The sequence below is a fragment of the Sphaeramia orbicularis genome, chromosome 9 (genome assembly GCF_902148855.1).
Source record: "Sphaeramia orbicularis chromosome 9, fSphaOr1.1, whole genome shotgun sequence".
Taxonomy (NCBI): Eukaryota; Metazoa; Chordata; class Actinopteri; order Kurtiformes; family Apogonidae; genus Sphaeramia; species Sphaeramia orbicularis.
Window position 1 is genome coordinate 32,092,751 of NC_043965.1, and position 26,419 is coordinate 32,119,169.

At 39.6% G+C, this 26,419-nt stretch overlaps 2 protein-coding genes across 5 annotated transcripts; one reads left to right on the forward strand and one right to left on the reverse strand.

Annotated features, from left to right (window-relative positions):
• Nucleotides 1-17: 17 nt before the first annotated feature.
• Nucleotides 18-18,748, reverse strand: LOC115425979 (rabphilin-3A-like). 4 transcript variants are annotated; one of them, XM_030143881.1, is made up of 19 exons: nucleotides 18,509-18,748; nucleotides 15,403-15,474; nucleotides 9,554-9,641; nucleotides 9,424-9,435; nucleotides 9,029-9,154; nucleotides 8,753-8,882; nucleotides 8,496-8,579; nucleotides 8,245-8,419; nucleotides 6,901-7,086; nucleotides 5,555-5,737; nucleotides 4,033-4,112; nucleotides 3,816-3,890; nucleotides 3,322-3,431; nucleotides 3,051-3,177; nucleotides 2,905-2,961; nucleotides 2,650-2,804; nucleotides 2,487-2,568; nucleotides 2,233-2,329; nucleotides 18-2,160 (listed from the first exon to the last, which is right to left on the reverse strand). In XM_030143881.1, the coding sequence occupies exons 3-19, from the start codon at nucleotides 9,622-9,624 to the stop codon at nucleotides 2,030-2,032; spliced, it is 1,881 nt and encodes a 626-aa protein (XP_029999741.1). In that variant the 5' UTR covers nucleotides 9,625-9,641; nucleotides 15,403-15,474; nucleotides 18,509-18,748; the 3' UTR covers nucleotides 18-2,029. The 4 variants fall into 4 exon arrangements, with proteins under 4 accessions (XP_029999741.1, XP_029999742.1, XP_029999740.1 ...); XM_030143882.1 differs by lacking the exon at nucleotides 15,403-15,474 and having other exon boundaries at nucleotides 5,555-5,725; XM_030143880.1 differs by lacking the exon at nucleotides 15,403-15,474.
• Nucleotides 18,749-19,767: 1,019 nt separating this feature from the next.
• On the forward strand, nucleotides 19,768-26,239 carry vps33a (VPS33A core subunit of CORVET and HOPS complexes). The gene is made up of 13 exons (XM_030143355.1): nucleotides 19,768-19,890; nucleotides 20,500-20,565; nucleotides 20,677-20,804; nucleotides 20,934-21,120; nucleotides 21,377-21,493; nucleotides 21,594-21,768; nucleotides 21,875-22,068; nucleotides 23,260-23,386; nucleotides 23,599-23,666; nucleotides 24,013-24,150; nucleotides 24,301-24,438; nucleotides 24,529-24,697; nucleotides 25,328-26,239. The coding sequence occupies exons 1-13, from the start codon at nucleotides 19,789-19,791 to the stop codon at nucleotides 25,519-25,521; spliced, it is 1,803 nt and encodes a 600-aa protein (XP_029999215.1). The 5' UTR covers nucleotides 19,768-19,788; the 3' UTR covers nucleotides 25,522-26,239.
• The last annotated feature ends 180 nt before the right edge of the window (nucleotides 26,240-26,419 follow it).

The window sequence follows — 26,419 nt, forward strand, 5'->3', positions numbered from 1 at the left end:
AATGCATCACATAAACATTTGCAAGTTTTCATTAGATTTTATTGATCTGTGTAAACTCTGCAAAATCTTTACATGCAAAGTTATTTGCAAACATACAACTTTTCAGTGCATGCACTATCTATGTACAAATACAGAGATAAACAAATAAACATTCCACTGAACTGGCAGAATCAAGTAAAGGAAAGCTGTGTCAGTAGCTCAGAGAGAAGCCTGTTAAAAAACTACTGAATATACTTTATGCTGATCATTATCCAATGATCACTGTGTCTGAAGGAGCACAACATAAGACAGTGTGTGATGCTACTGATGGGTGTTGAATCAGCGCCGCTGGAGGGCAGAGTGGCTGTGGAGCGGGAACAAGACACTAGAGAGATTTCAATGTGTATGTACAGAAAGGCTCATTCCATGAATGAGATTGATCTCAATGTCTGCTACTATAGAGATGGATAGTTTCATTGATGTGCTCAGTTTTTAACAGTTATTATCAGTTTATCCTGTGAATGCTATCAGACCAGTTTATTCAGTTTACACTATAATCACCATAGTCATGCAGAATATGGCATTTTGTATATAAAGTAGTGACAGGAATGTTATGGGGAAGAAGTGTAAACATCAATGGAATTACAATAGCATTAATTTCTTACAAAGAATATATATCTTGAACCACAAGACATTTCATGCATAGGATTTTTTGTTTTTGTCTTTGTTTTGACATTGGAATAACTTGCAAACAGCTGTATAAATTGAGGTCATTCCACTTTGTAAGGTGTGCTTTCCTTGGTTTGCTGTGATTAGAGAACAACACACACTAAAGCCTTAATGATTGGAGTGTGGCAGAAAAGAAAGGGCCCTGCTTTGTGCAAAGTGTGTGTTGGGGTAAAAGCAGGCCACAGCTGCCCTAGGCACACAAGAATCACGAGCACAGTGCATGCAGGTAAAGCTGCACATACCTATGACAAAACCTGTTGCACCTACTCTACCTATCAAGCAGAGCAGCTGCATCCTCTACGGGAACTAGTAAGAAACCTGACCAAGTGTACAACTGCAGTAGAAAACCTCTGATACATCAGAGTGAACCGCAAGCTTCAGAGGAGTAGAGGTAGCAGGAGGAAACTCCTTTTTCCTGCCAGAAATGAACTGGAAAAAATACTGTTCACTTTTCAGTTTTTCCTAATGAAACAATTAAGAGGCCTACATCCAACAAACTCAAAATTCACAGCCCAATTAATAATACGTAAAAAGTCCTAATATTAACTACATGTGCTATAATCTTAAATTAACAGCAACTGATGAAAGATTCATCTAGCTCATGGTCCACAGATTAATGAATCATCTGCATATCAGATGACTGTATTTTCTATCCTAACCTGAGCAATGTATCAATATGTAAACATTTCTTCATGGAAATATACAATATGTTAAGGACAGTGGGCACAGCTGTAATTAGTGAAGGTGCAGCTGCATGTAATTCTTATCTGTAGCTTGGCATGCTTATACAATTCAAGTGTTACACTACAGCATGAAGTAATCACAGAAAAATCAAAAGTTATACCCTGACAGTCTAATGAATTACAGGCATGAGCATTTATTACCTTCAGGGAGGGTTTTGACCTCATATGCCATAACATATTGCTTTTCTTAATCTGAGCCAGTGCAATTCAGACTTCCATTTCTTTAGGAAAGAATGTGTCAAGTTCAACGCATAATTTAATGTCACTGACAGGCATGATGGTCTTTGTGCAGCTGTTCCTTGACAAGTTGCACTTGATGTCTTGGTAAAATTAATGAAATTCCTATTTCATTTATGCCATGATTTGTCCCAGAGGCAGATTAAGTAACAGCACAACCAGAGAGAAACAGTTACTGGACGCCAGGAAAGAAGAGTATAGTGTAGGACAGCAGAGCAGAGAGAAGCCTGTATGAAATAGAATGTATGCGTAAAAACAACAAACTGGAAAACAACTGCATTAGGTGTGACTGCAAACTATAGAGTGGGGGTTTAGCTCATGCTGTATGGAGGGGCAAGTGGTTAATCACTAGAGACATGATTCTCATTCATCAAGGTGTGCCAACGCTCAATCTTCTTGTCTTTGTTCTTCAAACACTCATACCAATGTTTCAGCCTTTCTCCTTTTGCAGTAATACCCAGCTGGCAACCACCTGGCAGGAAATAAAATGATTAGGCAAATGTCAAGCATCGATGTTGAGCAATGTTACTAATCTAATATTTACCTATGTAGTCATTGGCCTTTCCGATATCGTAGTCCCACACAGAGATGTCTAAAGTCTTCTTGGCAAGTTCACTGTGTTTGATATCATAGCCGAATTCCTGCAGTTTAATTGAGACAGTTCTTAAATCACCAAACCAAAGCCAAGATCCCTTAAGCTCAGTCATAAAAAATATCAACACACTTAATAAAATAATAATTTGGGAATATTTTAAAGCCGTTTATTTAACTACAACCTTTAAAAAATTCCCCTCTAACCTCATTAAATTCTGGGTTTAGAGTCCGCTTCTTGATCTGTGTTTTGCACTTCCCCTTTTTTCCCATATCAGGTTTCAGGCATCTATAAAAAGGGAATGTTAATACTGTGTTTCTTGCATCAACACATATACAATGCACATTTTACTCTCTTTATAGAACCTACATTTTGACATAAGGGTCAGAGTAACCATTAGCATCCATGGCAGCCAGATGAACGCAGCGCACAACACCTACGATGAGGCGGTTCTGCTGGGTGTTGTACATGAGGGAGATCAGAATCCGACCACGTTCCTCCACATCTCCTCCATCTTTCCCCACCTAAAATATACAACATAGTTCAAGGGGTATTTATGATAAGATTTATATGAAACACTGGAGAAATCTGTCACGTTAAGACATGCTGGAAATAAAGCATTGCCTCATCTTCGTAGAGAGCAATGCCTCGAGCTGCACCGGCTGTTGCTGTTCTCTTCGTCTGTGAAGGGAACGAGATTACAGCAGGTCAATAGGAGATTAAGACACAGAGAACAAAGAATTGTTGGACTATAACTGAATTACACTCACGGGGACAACTCTCTCGAGACACACGTTAAAGTTTTTCTTCGTGTTCAGCTTCAGTTTCTTCAGCGCCACTCGGGTTTCCCCAATAAACTCATTATGCCCAAACTTGTCTTCATCACAGACAGACAGCCTGAAAATGAAAAGAGACTTTGAATCGCACAGACTTGTTTCACACTTTAAGATGTTAACCACAGGCAGATAAATTTGAAACACGAATACAGTGGGTTTTAGTGCTGAATGATTTACGGCAGACTGTTTGAGCTACTCTATCCACCTGAGAGTCTTTCGCTGCATGTCCTCATCTGTCAGCCCATGGTAGGTGAGCGTCTCATTCCACACAGGGTTGCGGGTGTTTCTCAGTGTCTTTGTACGCAGCTTTGTTGACTGTTAGATCGGAACAGATAAGGAAAAAACACTGGAAATATCTCGAGGCAAGTTTCCACAACACAAAATCTTAAGCATCTGCGGTTTGTAATTTTTATCACACTGCGTATCTACACGATGCTGCTTCCCACTGCAAATCATTGTGGCAACTTGGTCGACTTGAAGATATCACCTGTAATTTCCCGATGGTTACTTCACTATCAGATTTTTGTAGGCATCATAGCATCAACAAATGTTTGACTTTGTATGCCCGAACCACAAGGTGTCAGGCATGAGCTTGCAGAAAGGCTCCAACCCTTCCTTTTTTTTTTCTTGGCAAGATTTTAACAGCATAAATCTTTCAAAAGAAGTAAATGCTTAATTTGGGACAGACATGTCTTCTACCTTGCTCGCCCCTGGTAGCAGATGGAGCTTGACATAAGGATCTGCTAGCCCATTCGAGTCCATGGGTTTCAGTCCCTGAGGAGAAAAAGCACATTGGTGTCTATCACATCATGAACAATAGGCAGCAATTAGGCTCAAGTGCCATTCAGGAGCTTTTTAACACAAAGCACTTCATTGTAATTGTCCCTGTGTGTGAGTATGAGCAGAATAATGGTACCTTTGCTTTGAGGATGCTACAGTGGAGGCTGTTGCTTTCCTGTTCGTAGAGCAGACTGAACTCTAGAGAGCCCAGAGTGGCTGAAAGAGACCCAGACCAACCACTGCATTAGACTACAGAGACAACAAGTCAACTGCTGAATTATTAAAAGTGTAAACGCAGGAAAGACTGTACTGTAATTAAACAGAAAATGATGCAAAAATACGCAAATACAAGTCCAATATCCTCCTAAAACTATGCGAGACCTTGAACCACTGTAAAGCAGCATATTCACAGCTTTTAGGTAAGAAGCAGAAAAATCTCATTACAAAGTAGCAGCATATCATAGAATAGAAATCAAATAAACACACCAGTCCCTAAAGAAGACATTGAGAAAATAAGGTTCTGGGTTAGAAAAAAAGGAAAAAAAAAAACACATACACTACCCACACAGATACACTGTGGAGGAGATTCACTGCCAGATAGGGGACAAAATAATCAGAAGTAATTTTGCTTGTGTTTTTATGTAATGATCTGATGAGTTTATAGTTTTAATTGGTCTAACAGAGGATTTGCAGATATCACACTTAAGGTTTCAGTCAAATTTTAAATAGAATACAAGAACCGTGCAAAATCCTAATTAATTTTAACCTTTCCTGGCTTTCATGTTCAAAGAATCAACTGAGACATATGGATCTACAATATTAAGTATGATTTAACCATTAGAGCCACTGAAACTAATCAACAATACAGAGCTTAGCTGCACTCACCCCTCACCACTCCACAGAGACCAAGCACATAAAACCATTACTATTTCTGCCATTTTCACTCTCAACACAAGGGACTGGATCAAACACAAGGGGAATCTATATCCTGTTAGCCCCGTTGTATCTTGAGTTATTTGCACAGTTCCATATTCCCGGACCTCAATAAAATAAATTAACACCCAGCCCCCTGGAGAGAGAATAAAGGCTGTTTGACGCTGCAGGCTCCGAACATGACTGGCGTGGCACCATTCCCATCATTAAAATAGAATTTATGAAAAATAAATAAAAATGTACAATCATATAGATTATGTATCACCACTGATTCACTGATTTACATCTTCCTCTGGTTTAGTCCTACAATATTGATTTTTGTGGTTCAATAACATATGGTGGTTATCATTTGTCATGTTATACCAGGCTAAGAAGATGCTGCAACGAAGACACTTCCTATGACTACTGGGCAAAATATAGATATGAATTATTACCAGCAGACAAGAAGGCTGCAAAACAAGCATGGACATGATATGACTCAGATTCTCTAAGGGGAACAGTGATGCTGCCAAATTAAGGACATCAGTACCTAATACTGTAAGCTGCATGACAATATATTTTGCTTTATTCAGAAAATAAGAAAAAAAAATCATACTCCATCTGTTGCCATTTACCTGAAATCATAATATGCTGGTCAAGAATGTCAGCCTGCATATGGGGTGGAATGATGCTAGTTACATTAGCCACCTTACTGTTTGAGAAGAGTGAGCAGATGGTGTACTCACTGGCTTCATCAGAGTCATAGTCGTTGGCCTCCTCCTCCTCCTCCGCTGGGGGAGGTTGCTGTCGGACGGGAGGAGCGTTGTAGGCAGCGGGCTGCCTCCTCTCCTCTCGCACTGCAGGAGGCGCTCTGTGTTCAGAAGGAACTGCACCAGAAGAGTAAGAGCTTCCATCTCCTGTCACCGAACCTACAACCACATTCAATCATCAATGCAAAACAAAGTAATAGATCTGGTCAGATAATATTTCATGAACAGTCCATCGTCCACAGAAGTCCATTGCCAAATACAGGGTATGTCACAAGAGATTTTATTTGGGTCACAAAATATGTTTTCAGTATTTCCTCTATGTTTTTTTTTTTTAACCCTTAAAGACCAAACCAGCCAATGGTGACCAAAGCATCCACTGGTCAAAAATGTTTATAACTTTTGAACCACAAATCCTATCAAAACATTTCAGTAATTCAGGTAAAATTCTGTTTCTCAGCTTTTCATAGACATCAGATATGACCCATTTAAATGTTAGAGACTCTGTCGTGAACTTGGAAACACCGTCAAGTGCTACAGCATTGGCCAGTAAAAGCCATGCAGTTTGACAAAAGACAATAGTTGCAGATGTTTGTATTTTCAGTCAGTAATGTATTCTGCAAAAAAAGATCAGTTTTCCTCTTTGTTCTTGATATAAAACATTTTATGATGGCTTTCATGAACATCTGCATGGTCAGTAATTTAAATATAGGAAAATACCTGATCTTCAATGAAAAATGGAAACTACATGGGATGCTATTATAATACATGATGGAAAATGATTTATGAAAGGTTAAACGTAGAGAATTAGTTTGGAAGTCAGTCAGTTAAGAGTTAAATGTATATTAACCTTTTGTGCCACATGCCCTCATGATGTTTCTAATGAGATGAATTAGACCTGAAGTGGTTAATTGATTGTTGACTGATTGATTATTAGCTAACAAAGGCTGCAATGAATACCCAACAACATAGAATCCTGCAGGATGAGCAGAGCATGTTAAACTCAACATGAGTATACTTATTCATTGATTTTATTAAGTGTGAAACATGCATAAGTTTTAAGTAACGTGCATAAAGCAAAATTGTTATTAAACACGTCTCTTCAATATGGATGTCTATCCTATCCAAGATAGTACCACCAATCGCAAGGAACATTCATTTATGCAAACATTCACTCTTCTAATCATTTATACATAAGGCCTACTGTGAATTGGGAAATGAGTCATCATTTGAAAAAAAAAAAACTGCTCCCCAGTAAAGAAGTCTGGGAAACACTGGGTTAATAAATTGATGATGATGATGATATCTTTCTATTCGTTTCTCACCCTGCTGGGTCAGAGAGGCAGCTGCAGCAGGTTGAGGTCTGGAGCTCTGAACAGGCACCATCTTCTTCATCACCATGGGACTGCTCTGCCCCACATCATCAGGACCAGCTCCACCCGTGGCCATTCGCGCAACCGTCGGTTTAGGAGCCACAGGTGGGTAACCCGCACGTGTCTGTGTCTCTGGTCCTATAAATAAGCATGAAAAGTGTAATACAGTAAATGTAAAGACACAGTGCATACATAAGGGAGACATGCATAATCACACCACTTCAGGCTCGTGCTGCAGTGGAATCTGTAATACTCTGTAGTCTCTGGATACTTTTGATGTTGCAGCTTTTTTGTGGCAAAGGCATTGACCTACATACACTACAACAAGCTGTGGCAGTTGACTACTGTACATGCAGCCACTATATGGTCTTCTGACTCAAGCTACCCCCTCTCTTTTATGGAGATTTCACACTGCACAGGTAATCACCCTGAAAGTGTGAAATGATACAATGCGACCCATCATGCCAACACCACCTGGAGGCTCATCCTAAGTCACAGCATGCACTTTCCGACAGCTTAATTGGGCTCTTCATCCCCCTCCTCTGCCAACAGTGGGCGGTACTGCCAAATTTGGGAGGCAGATAAAAGGTGTGATGTTTGGGGAAAGAGCAATGAGTAGCGGGGTTGCAGAAGGACGGCTGTTGAGATGCTGATCTAATGAGACTGAGGGGGTGGTGTTTTGAAAAAGGAACGGGCAGCACTGCAAAGAAATCTTAATCTCTCGCAACCATTGGTAGTTTAGCAGATGCATTTTGTAGATGTTGATAACTTGCCTGAAACTTGCTGCTCAGAGGCAGGAGTCTGACTCTGACCTGAGTGGGACAGAATTACACCAACTCTTTATCAGAACAAGTTGATAAAACGTGCTGCGCACTTTTAATACCCCTCGGCCAAATACAGTGTAAGATTCTGTTGAAAGTTATTACCCTATAATTTACATGAGATTGTCTTTGTGTAAATTTAGTGCGGAAATCTCAATGCATTCTTCAGATAAAGCAATTATATCACTGAAAGGATATGTCGCCATTTAACCTTGAAAAAGTAGGTCAAGGTGACCTACTTTAAATAGGCTTCTGCTCCATGCCAAGATGCATCCACAGTATAAATTTGGTGCAGATATCTCAATGCATCTTTCAGATAATACGATTACGTCACTGAATGGACAGACGGACGAACGGACAGACAGACAGACGACAAAACGATTCCAATACCCCTTTGGCCTGAAGTTGGCCGAGGGGTAAAAATGGTAATAAGTATCTAACTAAAGCTGAACAGACAAACATCAGCAGTGTCCACCTGGTGGTTGGGCTGGTGGCTGAGCTGTTGCCTCCCTGGGCCCGGAGGCTTTCGGCCCTTGGGCCTCTGCAGCCGCTGGGGCACTTGTCTCTTTTGGTTTCGATAATGGCATCGGCGAAGGTAAGAAATGCTTAGGAAAACCTTTGAAGAACCAGGCACCGGACCTCTTCCACACCTAAGAAAACAGAAGAAATGTGCTGTTGTCTTCCCAATTTTATTCTTGTATTATTTTGGTGGTGAAAAGCTCTTACCTCTCGCTGTTCTCTGCAGATCTTGCATAGCCACACAGCACGAGGTCGACTGCTACACTGCGTACCACACTTGGTGCACATACTCTACACAACAGGAGAAAATAAAGAACTCCAGCTGTTCACCATTTACAGTGTTACAATAACTCACAGACCATGACCGAGAATGGTTCGGCAACTTTTTGTGTCAACTGCAGCAGGGGAGGGGGTTGTTTTTTTTTTTTTTTTGCCTCATTGTAATTGGCTGACTCATTATGTACCTTTTTGCAGTCTTCACACACCACTGAGCTGACCCCAGGTGAGCCCAGCTGCTCCCCACACACCAAACAGCGGGATACTCCATCCCCGCACACAGTCTTCTTCATGTCATCCAGGCGGTTTATCAAGCGCCTGCAGCAGCACAGGGTGAAATCTGACTTAAAATGTCACTGTTAATTATCCCAGCCCAAATGTATGCATCTTATTATCTTCACACATTGATACAAATTTTATCTAAGTATATCAAAGAAACCAGATCATTATCCCTTGTGCCTCACCCAATCCTCTCCTGCTCCATGGCCTCCATTTTCTCTGCACGGGCGATTACACTGTTTATAATCTCCTTCTCTTCATCCGTCAGGTCTGGACCAGGACCAGGGCCTGGCTGCATGGTCCAGTTGCCCCTATCAGCCAAACACATCCTCCAGTTGAGGTTACATTGATGCTATGATTTGACTAATAAACATACACACATTACTTTCTGTATTTGAATAAATTGAACAAACAAACTTGCTGGCAGAAAATAGATGAAATGGACAAATGCAGACTCTGCACAATGCAAATGCTCATCCAGTATTTATGAATGAACACATTTGCAGCATCAACACAGCTTTTTGAACAGTAAGAGTGGACACACAGATAAGAGAGGTGGAGTAAGAGTTAATCTACTTACTGCTCTTTATCACTGTTTCACAGATCACATATCAAGCGGATGCAGGTAAAGCAAAGGAGGATACAGTTTAGTGTTTGTGGAGCTACATAAAGGGTTAAAATAACCAAAGTATTGCAAAACCGATGCTTACCTCGCATGCATGCCCCTCTGCCTGTCATTGGACACCCAACGATCTGAGCTGCTCATCACTGTGTCTGTCATGGCTGCTCTATCACAATCTGTAGAACGGCAGACAGAAAGACAGACACATGATTTGCAGCAGTCTTTGGGAAAAGTCATGAAAGACGCCACCGGTGCATTTAGAACTCTTAATTTTGGAAATGAATGATTGCTTGATTTAGACCACTTTTGAATTATTTCCATCTCTTATCTTATGCTTACGCAGCACTCATTTAACTGCTACCGTGGGCTGTACTTTCATCAAAGAGGGCTTTTTCACCAAATTTGTGAGTCAGGACAGTGCTGAGCTCCAACTGGCAAGTCACCAGAAACATTTAATTTAATTGGTGCCCACTGATGTAGGGCTAAGTAATGATGACTTCACCTTTGTCACCGTTATAAGAACAAAAACCACCACAATAAACAAATCTCTATTATATTCCAAATATATTAATATTTCCTAGCAAAGTAAATATCACATCTCCCCGATCATCATCGTCTTGTGATATTACATATGAAGCCTGAAATAGCAACAAAATACCAGCCTCCAACAGCAATGTAAGCACATTTCCCAGTGCCAACTTTATAGACCAATATGTATCATGCACTCGCTAAGCTGTTTATTAAATTCCCTCCAGCAGCATTTTCAGACAATACATCTAATCTGCAAAATATAAGCAAGATATAATGACATACTATGATTCTAACAAGTGACGAATTGATTAGTTTGTGTGTGACAAAGTGAACAAACAAAGCTTTAGAAAAAGCCACTCTCCCATACATTAGTATCCTGTCCCGGGGAAAAGTGGGTGGTCTGGGTTGTTTCCTTTGAAGTGGGCAGTGCTGTGTAGGAGAGGTTGTGCAAAATTGGGGTGGAAAGAACAATTATTATAGCAGCTGTAAGTGAAACTGTAATGAAACTGTCATAGTTTGTAACTGCACATCAAAGAAACAGATGGTTCCATATAGCAGGAATATCTCAACTGTGCTTCAAGAACAGGGGGAGGAAGAGGAGGTGCTCTCGTACCGACAGGGCTGACTAAGAGCTTTTGTTTCTTGCATCCATAATTGTTCTTAATGTGTTGGTTAGAGCTGAAGTTTTTGTCCAAAGTGATGTCTTTACTGCTCTAAATGTCTTTCTCTGGCGATGCTGGCAGCACTGGGGGTGTGGTCGGGTGCTACTGGGACTAATCTGTAGGGAAGTTATTGTCTCTACAGTGTGACTGCATTAAAGCTGAATGTTTTTTTTTGCCAAACAGACTGAGGAAGAGTCTGAGAGTGGCAGAGTCAGAGTATTAAACATACAGGATGACAGGAGATTGGCTTTTGCAATTTATTAGTGTGCATAAACCCAAAAAAACAAGACTGGGAACACAGCCCAGGGCTGATAATGCCAGATTGGGACATCTTCCTGCAAAAGTTATGAGTCCAGCGAACTTCTTACAAAGTCTTTATCCAACTGAATGAACAACCAAGAAAATTTCATGTCAGACATAGTGAAGATGACAAAAAAAGATGTCAACAGAAATCTACAAGCAAGTGTAGTGAGTCTCTATGTCTGTAGTCTGTGCAATTGACTTAGGTACTTCTAGTTTCAACAAGCCAGACAATAGAGTGCTGCAGCAGCCGTTGGCCTGGGGATACAGTGTATGTCCTGAGGGGAAGTACCGACAGTGAGAAAAGACCTGCTGCCTCCGCAAAGGAGCAACAACGGCCACTCAGAGGTACTAAAAGCTTCTGGGGCCTCAAATATGGAGAAAAGTGATGGAGCAGAATGGATATTGCAGGTAGTGTACAGTAGACAGAGTGGGAGAGATAATGATAACGATGCATGATGATAAAAGGAAAATCAATAGGTTTCACTTGTTCATCCCAGTAAAAAGGGCTGCTGCACAAGGCTGGAAAAAGTGAGAGAGAGCATGAAAGGGAGGATGTGCTGCTTGTATTATGCTGCATAACATCAGGCTACATACCTTTTCAGCTCTAATCTGTAGCTACACTGCCTGCAGGATTCACGGAATAACAACAAATTTGCTGTGCTATCAATAGACACTCTGGGTGTGGGCTTTTCCCTCTGATGCTGCTGCATCCAGCCAACGGTGGCAAGGCAGTCTTGAGGGAGCATCTCTTTTCCACTTTTCAGCAGCAGCCTGACAGTTCAGACATGACTGTAGTTATCATATATGCCGAGGCTCTCAAGCGTGGCCTCTTTCACTTGCCAGATTTTTGTGTTACATGATTGTCCTGGATGGAGAGGCACAGAGGGGCAGGGCTGGGCTGGCGAACTGCCTCTGAAAAGTCAAAGCTCTCTACTGTGGATAGATGCTCGTGCAACAGAAGAGGACTATTAGAGGGAGCTGAGGTGACAATCCAATTAGCATTCGGGAGATAGTCTGAAGGATCATATGCAGGCTTTTTTCATGAGGAGCTGTTAGTATTCGCTTTGGTGCTGCCTGCATTTAGAAATACAGCCCAGTTTCATCTACTACACATTCAAGGAGGGATTTTACATTTCAAAAAATTTCTACTGTATATGTAGTTGCAGGTAATTATGGTAGACTGTCTAGACCAAAATATCATCCTGAGCCTCATTATTCTGGATTTATGACTTCACCATGACCCCAAGAAGAGCTGCAATATTTTTGAAGTTTTCAAAGAAACTAATCTGCGTCATCTGTGACTCTCTCTTGGTGCCACAGTCATCTTGTACGTGTTTTCCTCCCATATAAGATGACTCAGTCAGGTGGTGGATTCTTCTCTCCAGAGATATTCTCCCGTATGTTGTTTTCTAAATGTCATGGAGCCTCGGTGACGATGATTTCAGACATGGTGGGATCTGCAAAGCTGTGGCCAGGAACTGTGCAAGCAACCACACAGTAGTGTCTCGAAAAACACTAGGCACGAATAGTAACAGATCGCATGTGATATGACAACAGGAAAGACCAGAGGGAGAGCTTCAACTCACATAGTCATCTGTCTGATCATCGTAACTCATCCACGCATCTATAGCATTTCATATGGGGGTGGAGAAGACCAGTTTAGAAACCTGTCTCTCCTAAGGGCCAGAGAGGATGGTCGATACAAATCTGCATCCGTACATCCAGGGCTGCACACATGTATCACTCCCAGAGCAAACCCTACATGTCCATTTTTAGAAGCACAGCCATGCATTCTCCTTGGATACTTGAAGTGAACGCTCAGCATGAGTAACTGGCTTTAAGTCCTGTCAAGTACTCATGTTAATGATAATTGTGAATGTCACTTACAATAGCAGGTGTATGAGTCATTACTGCAGAACGTATGACTGCGATAAGACAGTGTCGTTTTAGTTATTATCTTGAGATTTTGGGTACATGCTTTAGAATCGAAGGCCTGATGAAAGAAGGAAGAGTGACAACAAGGCAGCAGGGTATTGATGGATTGATTTAACATGGATCATTATGTATACGGCACAGAGAGCTAAAGGGGGATGGGGTAGAGGGAGGAAAGTCATCTCCCTTTTACTTGTACTGAGATCAGCAAAAAATAATGTTCACTGATCAAGAGCAAGTTTTTTATTCCAATTTTTTGTGGAAAGATGGTAAATTCTTATACAAATAAACAATGAACAAAAAATGCTATATTATGCTCGTCCCAGAAATTGCTGCTTTTCTCTGCCTTTTTATGGTCATATGTTTGGCATATCTTTGAGTATCTGAAGCTGTTATTTTCTATTCTATTACATTTTCTATTACAACCTTCTGCGTCCTATTTGTACTTTTCTCCAATGCAATGACATTAAAGATGATGTCGTAGTACACTTAAACTGCAGGACAAGAATTCCCCTGACATTTTCCAAGGAGGACATTAAGTAAGTGGGTTAATGAATCAATGCCACATTTTACAATTGGTTTCACTTCAATATACTTGCGTATAAAAGAAGCCTTAAAGCCCTGTTGTAGCTGTAACCCAGTCATCCACCAGCAGCATTTACCACTGGCCAATATGGTGTCCCTATAGGCTCAAATCAGCACTTTTCTTCCAAACCATTTCCAAGGTGCTGATGCTAAGTAGATGCCAGAGTTGATATTCATGCACAAATACCCACAGCCCTGCAAATCCACATTGCCAATGATTTCACAACCCTAGTACAACCACACACATTTTTTTCAGGTTACTGTGACCATTAATGTTTCATCAGCTCTAGCACTCTTGCTCTGTGCTTTTTCCTATTAAAGACTCAATAGCATTGCAGTCCTGCACCGTATTTCACAATGCTGAGGAAAACAAGCTGAGTTATAAAATTTCTTTGGACTAAGCGGTATTCTCATGTATATATTCATCTTGCAGACAACACAGTAACAGTGTGAATAACACAAAATACACTGAACCTAGTCAATACAATAATAACAAAAAACCTGGGGAAAATTGCTAATAAAATAAATAAATTCTATGTTTATTTTATCATAATCTTGTTGGCTTGTCATTTTGCTTGGCAGGAACTAGGATTGTTTTATGTATTATGAAAGAGAACACAGCATAAAATCCTCAGACTGGATGCTCACAGTTCAGATAGGGAAATGAGAAAAGTTTCGTCTGTCCTTTTAGACCTCTTCTTCATTGTAAATAAGATAAGATAAGATAAGATAAGATAAGATAAGATAAGATAAGATAAGATAAGACTTCATTGATCCCACCATGGGGAAATTTCACACTCGACAGCAGCAACATACAACACACCAGTGCAAAAGAAAGACAGGTAGAAAAATACAGAGCTATGGAAGTCTTAACTTAAAATCATGATCCTATTCTAGAATACTTTGCAAGACTTTGACTCACACATCGACTACCTGTCATCGAGCACAACCAGCTGCTCACATTGTGTGGTGACACACATGGGCTGATGGCTACTGGTTGTGAAGTCAAAAAGAAATTCATGGCTTGTGCTGACAGCTCTTCTCCGATGGTAAAATGCTCAGTCCAAATGTAAAGTGCTCATTGACTAATCCATAAACACAAGCAGCATAAAGAAGCCAAGCCTAAGAGTTATTTCCAGTGATCTTTTGTAGTAAAAACACGTACTCAGAGTTATTACTAAAACCCTTGAGTGTCCAGGTAATGAAATATCACTGATTTTGCACATCCTGCAACTGCAACATTGGAAAATCAAAAAGCAATAAAACAGGAACAGTTTTCAAATCCACTCCACTGTGGACAGAGATTATATGCTAACACAGTTTGATGCTTTGAATCAGGACTGAAGTGTGAGAGCATTAGTAAGTAACAGCATGAACTCAATTTAAAAATGCCTTTAAGTGTTCCTATCTCTTAAAATCGACTTATTAACTGAGTAACTGCTCAGTTGTTAATGTCTACTGCTCACGCACCAGGCATACATGGAAAATGGGGAGGACTAAAAACACGAGGTAGCCACCCACTCCCAGTTGCGTGGCAGAACTCCATCCATCCCCCATAGAGGACTGTGAGATGCCAACATAGCAACACACTGAGGCCTGGGCAAGACTGTAAAGCATTGCACCAAGAAGCCACCGCAGGAGAAAAACATCACTCAGCATTTTTTAATTATTTACAAATCCCACCCCCATTGCTTCTCACTGTGTAAGTCCCCTCTTTATATGGCATTAGTGCATGCTTTATGTACCCAGACATTTATGTGTACCCGTTTTGTGCAGAACATACGAAGTTATCAGGTTATGTTTTAGGAATGATTAAAAATATTTAAGACTTTTAGTATGTTGCATTAACAAATTATCCATGTTTTCAGTCAGACAATTGCATCGACCAGGACCATCTGTGGAACCATCTGCGAGGAGTCTTTACCTCTCAAATGTGAGAGTGTTGCTTCGTTTCAACTACATCCTCAAGGCAGGCATGACTCCAAGTCCCGCATTGCTGGAGAACAAACAGGAAAGACCATCCAGTGACCAACAAGCTTTCATGCTGTTATCCTGCTATCACCACACTAACACACACTAATGGCATATGTGCTCATTTATTCATTGTTAAACCAACAAAACACTCATTAAATTAGCACTGGGTGTCTTGTAGGTCTTGTTTCCAGTAATCATCCTCAAATTCAGCAGTAGGATAACCGCCGACCCACTTTTCCTCAGATGTTTTGATGCACAGCAATTCAGAGACTTCTTTTGTCAGTGCTTTAATTTAGGGCTTTGAAAACAAACAGTGATGCAACCCATCGGACATGGAGCATTCAATTATCTCCACTCTGGCAAGAGTCTGCAGTGAGTCTCAAATTTGCTTGGCTGATGGTGATTCATCCCTGTATGCCCCAGAGGTAAGAGGTGGGACTTGGAGAACTGGCTGCTGATGTATTGAACAGTCATGCTCCCTCAATTTCCTCTCATCTTATCTCAGGGAAACAAGTACTACCAGACAGGGCCATTAAATCAGAACACTAAAGGTCTGTTGTAAAGACACTGTGCATCCGTTTTCTTTTTACCAGAAGTAACCTGCAGCTGGTTGTCTGTTGATATAATCTCCACAGCTGAAGACAAAAAAAAAAATCCAGACAGCCTCTCAATCCGTCACTGGGTTGGATGTGATTTGAAAAGCTGGCACCGTTCAGCTGCTGGATATCTGACCCTCCCTTTTGTCCCACCTCAAACAAGCAGGTATACAATGCCCCTGAGTGTTTTTAGAAAATCTGCTGGCAAGGAGGACCCAGCACTACACCGGAAGCACTGTGATTCTAAAAATAATCTTTGGCTTAATTTTCTAGACAAAAACTCCCGTTGGGAAGCTCTGGCATGACACTTGTGGGGAAAGGTTTGTTTATTTACAGTTCACGCTGATCCTCTGGAGCAAGTGCATCACTGCAGCTCAACACATGCACAGAGGTGATTATAATCCACGTCAGAGATATTTTAAGTGGTATTGTTCAGGTACGATACTGGAAGCCTTACTACTGAAGCACATCCAGCCTCAGTCTTTTTGGAGTCTGACTTCCACACCATCTTAGGGAAACTTTGGTCAAAGGTCACATTAATTAAATTTGTCTTTTCTAATATGTCTGGTTGTTTAGGAAAATCTAATCACCAGTTTCAGAGACTGATGAATCAATTGTCATCCACTGCTCTGTTAAGACTTTGTAGATGTAGCCACTCCCATCTGTAGCTCAGCCACAAATGGTAGGAAAATTGTCTCACACAACAAATTTCAACGTATCCTCAATCAAGCCCTAGATAGTCGAATAATCTAAGTACAATCATGCTCTGGCGCTCCATGTATGGATTATGAACAGAACAGAGGAACATAGAGTCATGCACCTTTACCAGCTGTGGCCATGGTAACCACAAGATCAGAAGACGAGAATCAGAATGATTAAACGCTGTGTGTGTGCATGTGTGTTTGAACCCTGTGTTTGTAGTAGACTCTACCTGTGCCAAATTTTCAAAGCTCATGCCAAAATGACAACTGTTTCAATGACAGTCAGCAGATCAACTCTCGCATTAAGAAGAGTGGCTGCAGTTTGCCAGTGATGATGCATCTTACCAGGACGTAAGACAAGCTGAAGACATGGAATTCAGAGTACAGTCGTCTTGTATCATTCGGCTTTAAATAATGCAGAGCACTTACTTCTTTCCTCCATCTTTTTTTTTTTTTTTTTTTACCTTTTCCCTGAATACCCATGTTTCTTTGTGCTCTCCATGTCCTTGTTTTCTCTTGATTTACATGTTAACCTATCAAACATTTTTTTTCTGTTTGCTCTTGCTTCTCTTTTATGGAATTTCAGTCTGACAGAAACCAGAAAAATACAGCATAAGGGTGTCGTCCAAGCACTACTGTATTGAGAGGAGGCAGTTGCAGATATATTATACACCGTTCATTCAGTCTTTTCTCCCCTCCCCCATTTAATCCCCATGCTTCAGGTCTGTAGGAGGAGTTGGAGATGGTGGAACTGGGAGGCAGATTTCCAGCTTCTTCTTCTACTGCACAGAAATACATGGGTCCAATAAGTCCCTGGAGCATCCTTTATACTCATTTTTCAACACAGTGATTTGTCTATCCATTTGTAATAACCCATGAGTGCAGAGTATGATAACACCACAACAACTCCTGAATCACCTGTCCTGTGGCACAGCAGGAGTTGAGGGCTGCCCTGCCCACATCAGCATTTGAAAGCACAGCCACCACTGATGTTTTCCTCCTCGTCTGCAGGCATCAAGCCCGAGTGTGCGCTCCTAAAAATCCTGCAGCAACGCCCAGGGACTGCAACCACACAATCTCCCACATGACTTACCAGGTCTGTTTTCTTATATCAGATCTGCAACAAGGAAGGACTCTTGTTGCAGAAGTGCAGCCAGCCACTAGTCCCCCTTTAATCTATTTTAAAATGATTGGAGACATAACCTGTCAAGCTACACATTGAGCTATATTTATCACAGCCATTCATGAATAAACTGAGTGCAAAATTGTAACAGCAAAGCATGCTGTAGTAAATCAATGCAACAATTCAGAAAGGTACTAATCTCCATCATTACCTCTGCATGAATGACAGAAATTACGTTGTGCTGCAGAGAAATGTTTTCAGTAAGACATGTTCTACCTAAAACAAAAGAATCAATCAAATGCTCATTTACATAATTGTGACTTCACATAGGTTAATAAGCAGCAGCTTTATGCATACAGAATGTTTTGCAGATATTCACAAACGGCCCTGTTTCATTTAACTGGATCATCCACATTATGAAAAGGTATCACATTTATAAATTAGTGAAATTTCTTTCCTCCATACATAGAATTTTTCAATGCTTCTCTGTTGTGAATGAAATGCTGCATTCATTCAACTTGTAAATGAGAAATTCTAATTCAGTGAGTCACTGGACAAACGCAATAACCGCTCAGAAATTTAAGGCAGGGGATGCAATAATAGAGAAATCCTTCGAAGGAGAATCGAACAGCCTACCTGATAATCCAGCTCTGCGTTTCTGTTGCCTCTCTCGGGGAGCTGTCAGGGAATGATGCGGACTAAATTTCGGTGCAGCTCTTGGATTCGACCACAGAGTCAGTCATTGCGCATGGTGCCTGTCACCAAAAACCCGTGCTTTTTTTTTTTTTTTTTTTGGCCTGAATGAGTAGTCAGTAGCTAGAGAGAAGCACAGCGGGTCTCCACAGTGCGTGGGAACTCGTCTTCTATTCTGTGTGGAGGATGGAAAGCCCTTGGTACCCTGGGAAGGAAACCCCTGGATGTGAAGTGATACGCTAAAGTGGACAGTCATCACCTGATCCATCTGTAGAGTTTATGTTGTCTAAATATGTCTCATCATCATGGACACATCCGTACAGAGAAATCAGTCATTTTCATCAGATTTCATGTGTGTGTCTGTGTAATTTTATAAATCTTGGTTGTATATGTTGCATCACGATTTGGTTGTGGCCTACAATGGTTTACTACTTTATGCCAACCAAGAAGATTACGTTATTCTGTTTATTGTAAATTAGAATTAATCTTTTAGCGCATAACAAATTGGAGGACCTTGTAAACAAGTCATTATTACATCATACCAGTCATTTGATGTGTGTTAATCGGTACTTTTATTGTACAGTTTAATCTCAAAGAAGTAAACACTTACTTTTTGGATTTTGATTATTTCAGGGTTTTTTGTTTTTTTTTTTAAACCGTGGCCCTACTGTGATTTTTATTGTGGAGACATTGCGCCATCTAAAGGATTGAGCATTTATTGCACCATAATTACGTGATTACGTATGTTACTATGTTTGCTTTATGGGGCTTTTTGTCCTTTTTTTTGTGATTCTTGAGTGGAATTGATTCCTAATATACAAATACACTCTTCACTTAGTGTTAAACTTTGCGTGAACATTTATAATCTTATATTTTCTGTATAAGCCTATGTTTGTTGACACTGACAAAGAAAAAACACTACTCGATGCAAGAGAGTATACCTGTTTAAACTTCCGGATTTGTGTTCCAGTCAAGAAGAGTATGATATTATTATTATTATTTTTAACATTCTTTAGTGCACATTCATACCTTACTTGACCTTGAAACCATCAAACCTATCGTTAGGTAATATACAGTTGGAATTCACTGATTACATGTGCGATAATTATCTCCATTACTCATCATTTAGTGCTGGACCGAGGGGGTGAACTATCTTGATGTTATTTGATCACGTGACTACCCTTCCCTCTCGTCACCTGACTTGTGTTTCTATTTCACAAAAAATGGCTGCTCACTTATCATACGGTAGAGTCAATTTAAACATTTTAAGAGAAGCAGCACGGAAGGAACTTCGAGAGTTTTTGGACAAATGTGCAGGAAGCAAGGTATAGTCATATTGTAACAATGAAAATGTGGGTCACATCGCGGCAGTTAGCCTCAGCCTATTAGCTTTGACAGTCACCTCGGAAGCTAACGTATTTGCAATGTATGTGTTAGCTTCCCTGTGAAAAACACATAAAATATGTAGTTCGTAGCGATAGTTTAAGCGTAAATGTAAATTTTAACAGTCGGTGTTTTGACACTATAACAGTGTTTAGTCTGGGGTTTTGATCATGGAGTCGCATAATCTGTCATTGGTCAGCTCATGAACAAGCTCACGTTAAAATGTCTACAGAAATATCATGTTTTTGGATTAAATTACATTATCTTAGATATTTACTGTATGAATCCAGAGGAACATGAAGGCATCCAGTTTCTTAAACAACACACAGACCACTAAATAGTAACAAATGACTAATGACTAAACAAGAACTAACAAACAACTCAACTACATTACATTCAAGTGTATTAAGCCATAATACATAGATTTATCCAGAAATTAGAATAATCCTTACGATAAATAATATGAAATACAAATTAAAGATAAATGTATTAACAAATTTGATGTACAACTAAAATCCAATCATTAACTAACTTGTTTTGTTGGCGTTTAGGCCATCGTTTGGGATGAATATCTGACTGGACCCTTCGGACTAATAGCGCAGTACTCTTTACTTAAGGTAAGGCTGCCTGTGCACATGTTTTTGTTGTACAATCACTAAAAAATAAGCCCAAACAGACAGTCATTTGCAATACGTATATAATTGTGCATATGTATTGCTGTTTTTCAGGAACATGAAGTGGAAAAGATGTTCACTCTCAAACGTGGCCGGCTCCCTTCAGCTGATGTCAAAAATATAATTTTTTTTGTCCGCCCCAGACTGGAGCTTATGGACATCATTGCTGAGAATGTATTCAGGTTTGAATGCGTCTCATTTTTAAGTCTGGCACTGTACACAGTGATGAAAGCATTCTCCTCATGGCCAATTGTCAAATATTTTAGCAACACTGTATTTAATATTTCTGTTCTGGATTTCTCACCTTTTAGTGAGGATAAGATGCATTCATCACGTGACTTCCATATTCTGTTTGTGCCACGTCGGAGCATGTTGTGTGAACAGCGATTGAAGGAGCAGGGTGTGCTGGGCTCTTTCATCAACATTGATGAGTACATCCTGGATCTAATTCCCTATGATGGTGACCTGCTCTCCATGGAGTATGAAAGTGCTTTCAGGGTGTGTTCAGCTATATGTATATATATTCACACATGTGACAAGCTAATGTAAATAACATGAAGGAATTAGGCTACCATGTATCCCCAGAACAGTTTCAGTGCTCTTAGAATATCAATGGAGGTGGTGTGTTTTGTCTAACTTATGAAAAGTAAACAAAACATAAAGAGCATTGTTTACAGTTCAAAGGTTACTATTTAGGAATCCACACTCAAAGAGAAGAAGCACTTATTCCCCCTGATTTTTTTGTCTTGTGCAGGAGTGTTACCTAGAAAATGACCAGACAAGTCTTTATCACACAGCCAAAGGTCTGATGACCTTACAGGCATTGTATGGGACCATACCACAGATTTATGGAAAAGGAGAGTGTGCACGGGTAGGTATGGTGCAAAGAGACTGAAATGAGTGAAATCTGACAATTTGTGTTGTAGCAAAGCTGGGAATAGGTTTAAATGAAAGACTGTGCATGTTTTCAGCATGTTGCCAACATGATGCTGAGAATGAAGCGGGAGTTTGCTGGCAGTCAGAATCAGATCCTGCCAGTGTTTGATACACTTCTGCTCTTGGATCGTAATGTTGACCTGCTTACCCCTTTGGCCACACAACTCACCTATGAGGGTCTCATTGATGAAATCTATGGAATCAACAATGGTGAGGATAAAGCTTTTGGATGAAATTTCACATCAGAATGTTTTGGATTTACATGATGTCCTTTTGATTTGCTGCTCTGTGTACAATATCACTCTTTCACTGACAGGTTATGTGAAATTACCCCCTGAGAAGTTTGCACAGAAAAAGCAAGGTGAGGCGAGTAAAGATTTACCCACTGAGCCCAAGAAGCTGCAGCTCAATTCAGCAGAGGAGCTGTATGCAGAAATCAGGGACAAAAATTTCAACGCTGTTGGAGCAGCCCTTAGCAAGAAGGCCAAAATCATCTCTGCTGCCTTTGAGGTTGGTCTGTCATGTTGGCTTAGCATAAAAATGTATAATAAAGTTACTTATAACACAATCATGGATAGTTTAGATACATTTTCTTGTACATAGTATGAGGTACATTATATCATTTGTAGCTAATCTAATCCCAGCTTCAGTGGCATTTTCCCAGAGATGTCATGACACAAATCCAATAGATTAGGGAAGTGATAAAAATCCCTTTCAGATAAGAGGAAGCACTAATGCCAGATTCTTTACAATTCTCACATTGTAAGTCAGATACATTGATTAAGACTTTCTTATCTAGATCTAAATTTTATCTAAAGATTAAAACAACCAACCAAACAGAAAATGTAACAGCTGGAGAAAATCAGAGTAAGTGTTATAGGCTTAGATAGACAACTAAATGTGGTTAAAGCACATCAAGTGTTTCAGTGTTTTTTTAGAAACAAGTTCTTATGTGCCTTACTTGTTTTAGTTTTTATTTATAAGAAGTGTACATGTTATACAATAAAAACACTTTCTGTCATTTTCTACTTCTTCCCATAAGGATTAAAAAAGTGAAAAGAAGTAAATAAATGTAAAAATTAAATAAAGAATGAAGAAAAATGAGAATATTAATAATCTGATAAACACAAGGCAAAACACAAAATATCCATTATTATATATCATATTATATTATGTAATAAAGTCTTAAGTTACATGCTCTTTCCACTTCATCTATTCTTATGTACCCACAAAGAAGAAAAATAACCTAACAAAAAACTAATTTTGTACATTAAGTGGCATCAAGGCTAAGAAATGTAGATTAAAAGCAAGTACAGAATGAACAATGAACATAAAAAAATTAATATTAATATATAACAAATAAGCTTATAGATGTATGTAAGGGATAGGGATAACTATTTGGGTCAGGCCCAAGTACAGTATAGTGCACAGGTTTTCAAAATTGTACTAGATACATAAACATAAAGTATCTAGTGTGATAAGGTAGTATTTGAAAGAAAAAAATCATTGAACTGATTTTTAAGCGTTAAAACAAAGAAACCATCAAAACTCTATATAGTAGGTTATTTTAATTGTGTGCCTGTCTTGTCCAGACCTGTCATAAAATTTTATTCTTCTGATCTTCTATACAATGGACTTGTTTAATTATTAATACAAAATGTACTAACATGCCACAAATGATGTATTTGTCTTGTCCCACAGGAGCGCCACAATGCTAAAACAGTGGGAGAAATAAAGCAGTTCGTGTCTCAGTTGCCTCATATGCAGGCAGCAAGAAGCTCCCTGGCTAATCACACATCCATAGCAGAGCTGATTAAAGACATTACCAGTGCGTGAATATGTCCTCTTGTACCACATCATGCTAAGTCAACTTCCAAAGAACCATTGCCTGTTATTTCTAACACAATAATTGCATTGATTAGTATCTTTTGGTTTTGAACACTGTGGTACTGCATGTTTCTTTTCTTACAAAACTATATGAAATGTTATCTTTGTTTGCTTTACATGATAAATTATGTTAAAATATCTTTTTTTTTCCAGCATCTGAGGCCTTCTTTGACAACCTAACAGTGGAGCAGGAGTTTATGACTGGAGTAGATACAGACAAGGTACTCCTCATCCTTTAATGTAACCCACACTGTAAAAACTAGTCTTAAATTATTTGATAGGGTTGTGGTGGCAGCAGAAATTACTGGTAACAACCATGAGATATACCATCTTCTATTCTGGTATATCTCTTTTGCTATCTCCCCTTATTTTTTCCTGCTGTCTTTCTCCATTGTCCCCACTCAAATAAATGCACAAAATGACAGTAAGACAACTTTGACTTGATCTCAGAAAATGATGTTCAATTTTTCTAGTTTTCTTTATGCAGAAAAGCCAAGAAATCTTCAAAACAATACGATAAGAAGTGTCCAATAGCAATTACTTACTATATTACACTTTTATTTTTAGGTAAATACATACATAGAAGACTGCATTGCCCAGAAGGACCCACTGATCAAGATTCTACGCCTGGTGTGTATGCAGTCAGTGTGTAACAATGGCCTCAAGCAGAAAGTGCTTGATTACTACAAAAGGGAGATTCTGCAGGTACATACATATTGTAGTTTTTTTGTTTTTGTGGTTGTCACCTTTCAGTATCCATACATCCTTTTATCAAAAGAAAGTGTGGTTTAATGACATTGTACTGTGCTTTTGAAACTGTTGACTGACATGTTTTGTCTGTTTTATTTTATGAAGACCTACGGTTATGAACACATACTAACACTGAACAACCTAGAGAAGGGTGGTCTGTTGAAGCTACAGACGAGCTCTAGGAATAACTATCCTACCATTAGAAAAACCCTTAAACTGTGGATGGAGGATGCCAATGAACAGGTGTGAAATTTCAAAAAATCATCCTTGCATCTATCCTTTTAAAAAGATCTCCCAGGTTATGATGAATGTAACTGTTTCCTTTTCTTTCAGAATCCCAATGACATCTCCTATGTATACAGCGGATATGCTCCATTAAGCATCCGACTGACACAGGTCTTAGCGAGACCTGGCTGGCGTAGCATCGAAGAGGTGCTGAAGATGCTCCCAGGCCCACACTTTGAGGAGAGACAACAGCTGCCTGCTGGGCTTCATAAAAAACGTAAGGACCGGATCTGCTGTTGGCCCCGCTACGACTAAACAGGGCAAAATAAACAACCCCTGCCTGCCAAATGTAGATAAGAAACAGTCATTGTTACTTTAACAAATGCAGCTGACAGCTCTACAGAACCATTGTCAGTGTTTGTCCAGACTTTTAAGCATCTGTGTTGAGGCAAAAGAACCGATAACGGCACATGGTGTAAGGCTTTCCTCCAGTTCTGTTCCATCGTTTAATATTGACAGTGGTAGGTGTTATGCTGATGTGAATAATGAATTTAATTATACACTCAATTTGAAATGTGCTAATTAGAATTGCAGTTTGGGGTATTAGACAGTCGATTTGTTTTTACATGCCTGCCTTACATTGGATTTTCAAAGGTGATAATAGAGGACTATCATCTAGGGGGAGGGTGATGACTAAATTAGTGTTTTCACGTTTCAAGTCGTGCTTTAGCTGAGCCAAATCTCGCCTCTTTTCCAGTACATACATTCAGTCAGCAATGACATGAATTTGATGAATGAATATGTCAAATAAAATAAGGTAAATGTTCACTGGAAATGATCACATGCTTAAATTTCCCTTTCTAGTGAAAGTAAATTCATCTTTTACTCTTTTCTTGCTGCCCAATAGGCCAGCAGGGGGAAAATCGGACCACGCTGGTGTTCTTCCTTGGAGGGGTGACGTATGCAGAAATAGCCGCCCTTCGTTTCCTCTCTCAGATGGAAGACAGCGGGATGGAGTATATAATAGCCACCACCAAACTAATAAATGGGACAACGTGGATTAAATCTCTCATGGACCGGCCTGAATCCCAAGCACCCTGAGTTACCTGCATGTCCACCTGGGCACATCAAACGCCCCACCGATCAGAAAACCTCCACTGTTCAGCTTTTATGTCCACATAAGTACTGCAGGTGCCTCATTGATGTCTGAGCAGGTGACACAGCAGAAGACTTGTGAAGGTTTTTCCTTTAGGTCTTGTATTGCATCCAGACAGTATAGTATTTAATAATGTTGTATGGCTGGGCAATATGGCCATTTTTTTCAGTGTTTATAATTTTTATTGTCAATTTTTTCTTTTTACATGAGCATAAAATGAAAATGTATTAGAAAAAAAATACCATTCTTTATCAAACCTAAGAAAATAAATTTAAATAAAGTACTGTTGAGTGGAGAGTCATATTTACACTATCTTACAACAAAGAAACAGGTTCAGTTATGAATTTTTGTTGAACAAGAAAGGATTCCAGATGAAGCACTGATCCAGTTTACTATTTAGATATTTTTTCACACTGTACAAGAACAAAAACTTTAATTTGATTTATTGCCCAGGCCTTTAATGTTGATCTCTTTGTTCTTTGCTTGGATTTCCATCCCAGAGGTTGTTACTCTTGAGCTACTGTATATAATATATATGTATATCTTTTTTTGCATTGCTTGTATTGTCATATATGCACTTTTGTTTACATTTCCAAGATTTTTGATCAGTTTTCTTCTTGTGCCACATTAAAAATATGTAAATAAAGCTGTAATGAGCAGAAACAAGTCTTTGTTGGACTTTGAATGACAGCTATTTTGCTTATAGTTCTTGGATTTTTTCTTTTTTTTTTTTGGAAAAGCGTGACAGTTGTGACCAGGGAAAGGAAGATGAAAGGCAGGGATGGGAGTGTATCCGTCAGCAGGGGTGCAGTTCGCCGAAGGAGCAATTAGCGCAGTAACAGG

Coding starts and splice junctions, on each gene's coding strand:
- LOC115425979 (XM_030143880.1), bottom strand. CDS start 9,624: ATGACAGACACAGTGATGAGCAGCTCAGATCGTTGGGTGTCCAATGAC. Junction 2,330..2,486: donor TAAACCCAGAATTTAATGAG/GTTAGAGGGGAA, acceptor ATTAAACTGCAG/GAATTCGGCTATGATATCAA. Junction 2,161..2,232: donor AAAGGCCAATGACTACATAG/GTAAATATTAGA, acceptor ATTTCCTGCCAG/GTGGTTGCCAGCTGGGTATT.
- vps33a (XM_030143355.1), top strand. CDS start 19,789: ATGGCTGCTCACTTATCATACGGTAGAGTCAATTTAAACATTTTAAGA. Junction 21,121..21,376: donor AGTATGAAAGTGCTTTCAGG/GTGTGTTCAGCT, acceptor TGTCTTGTGCAG/GAGTGTTACCTAGAAAATGA. Junction 21,769..21,874: donor AATCTATGGAATCAACAATG/GTGAGGATAAAG, acceptor TTTCACTGACAG/GTTATGTGAAATTACCCCCT.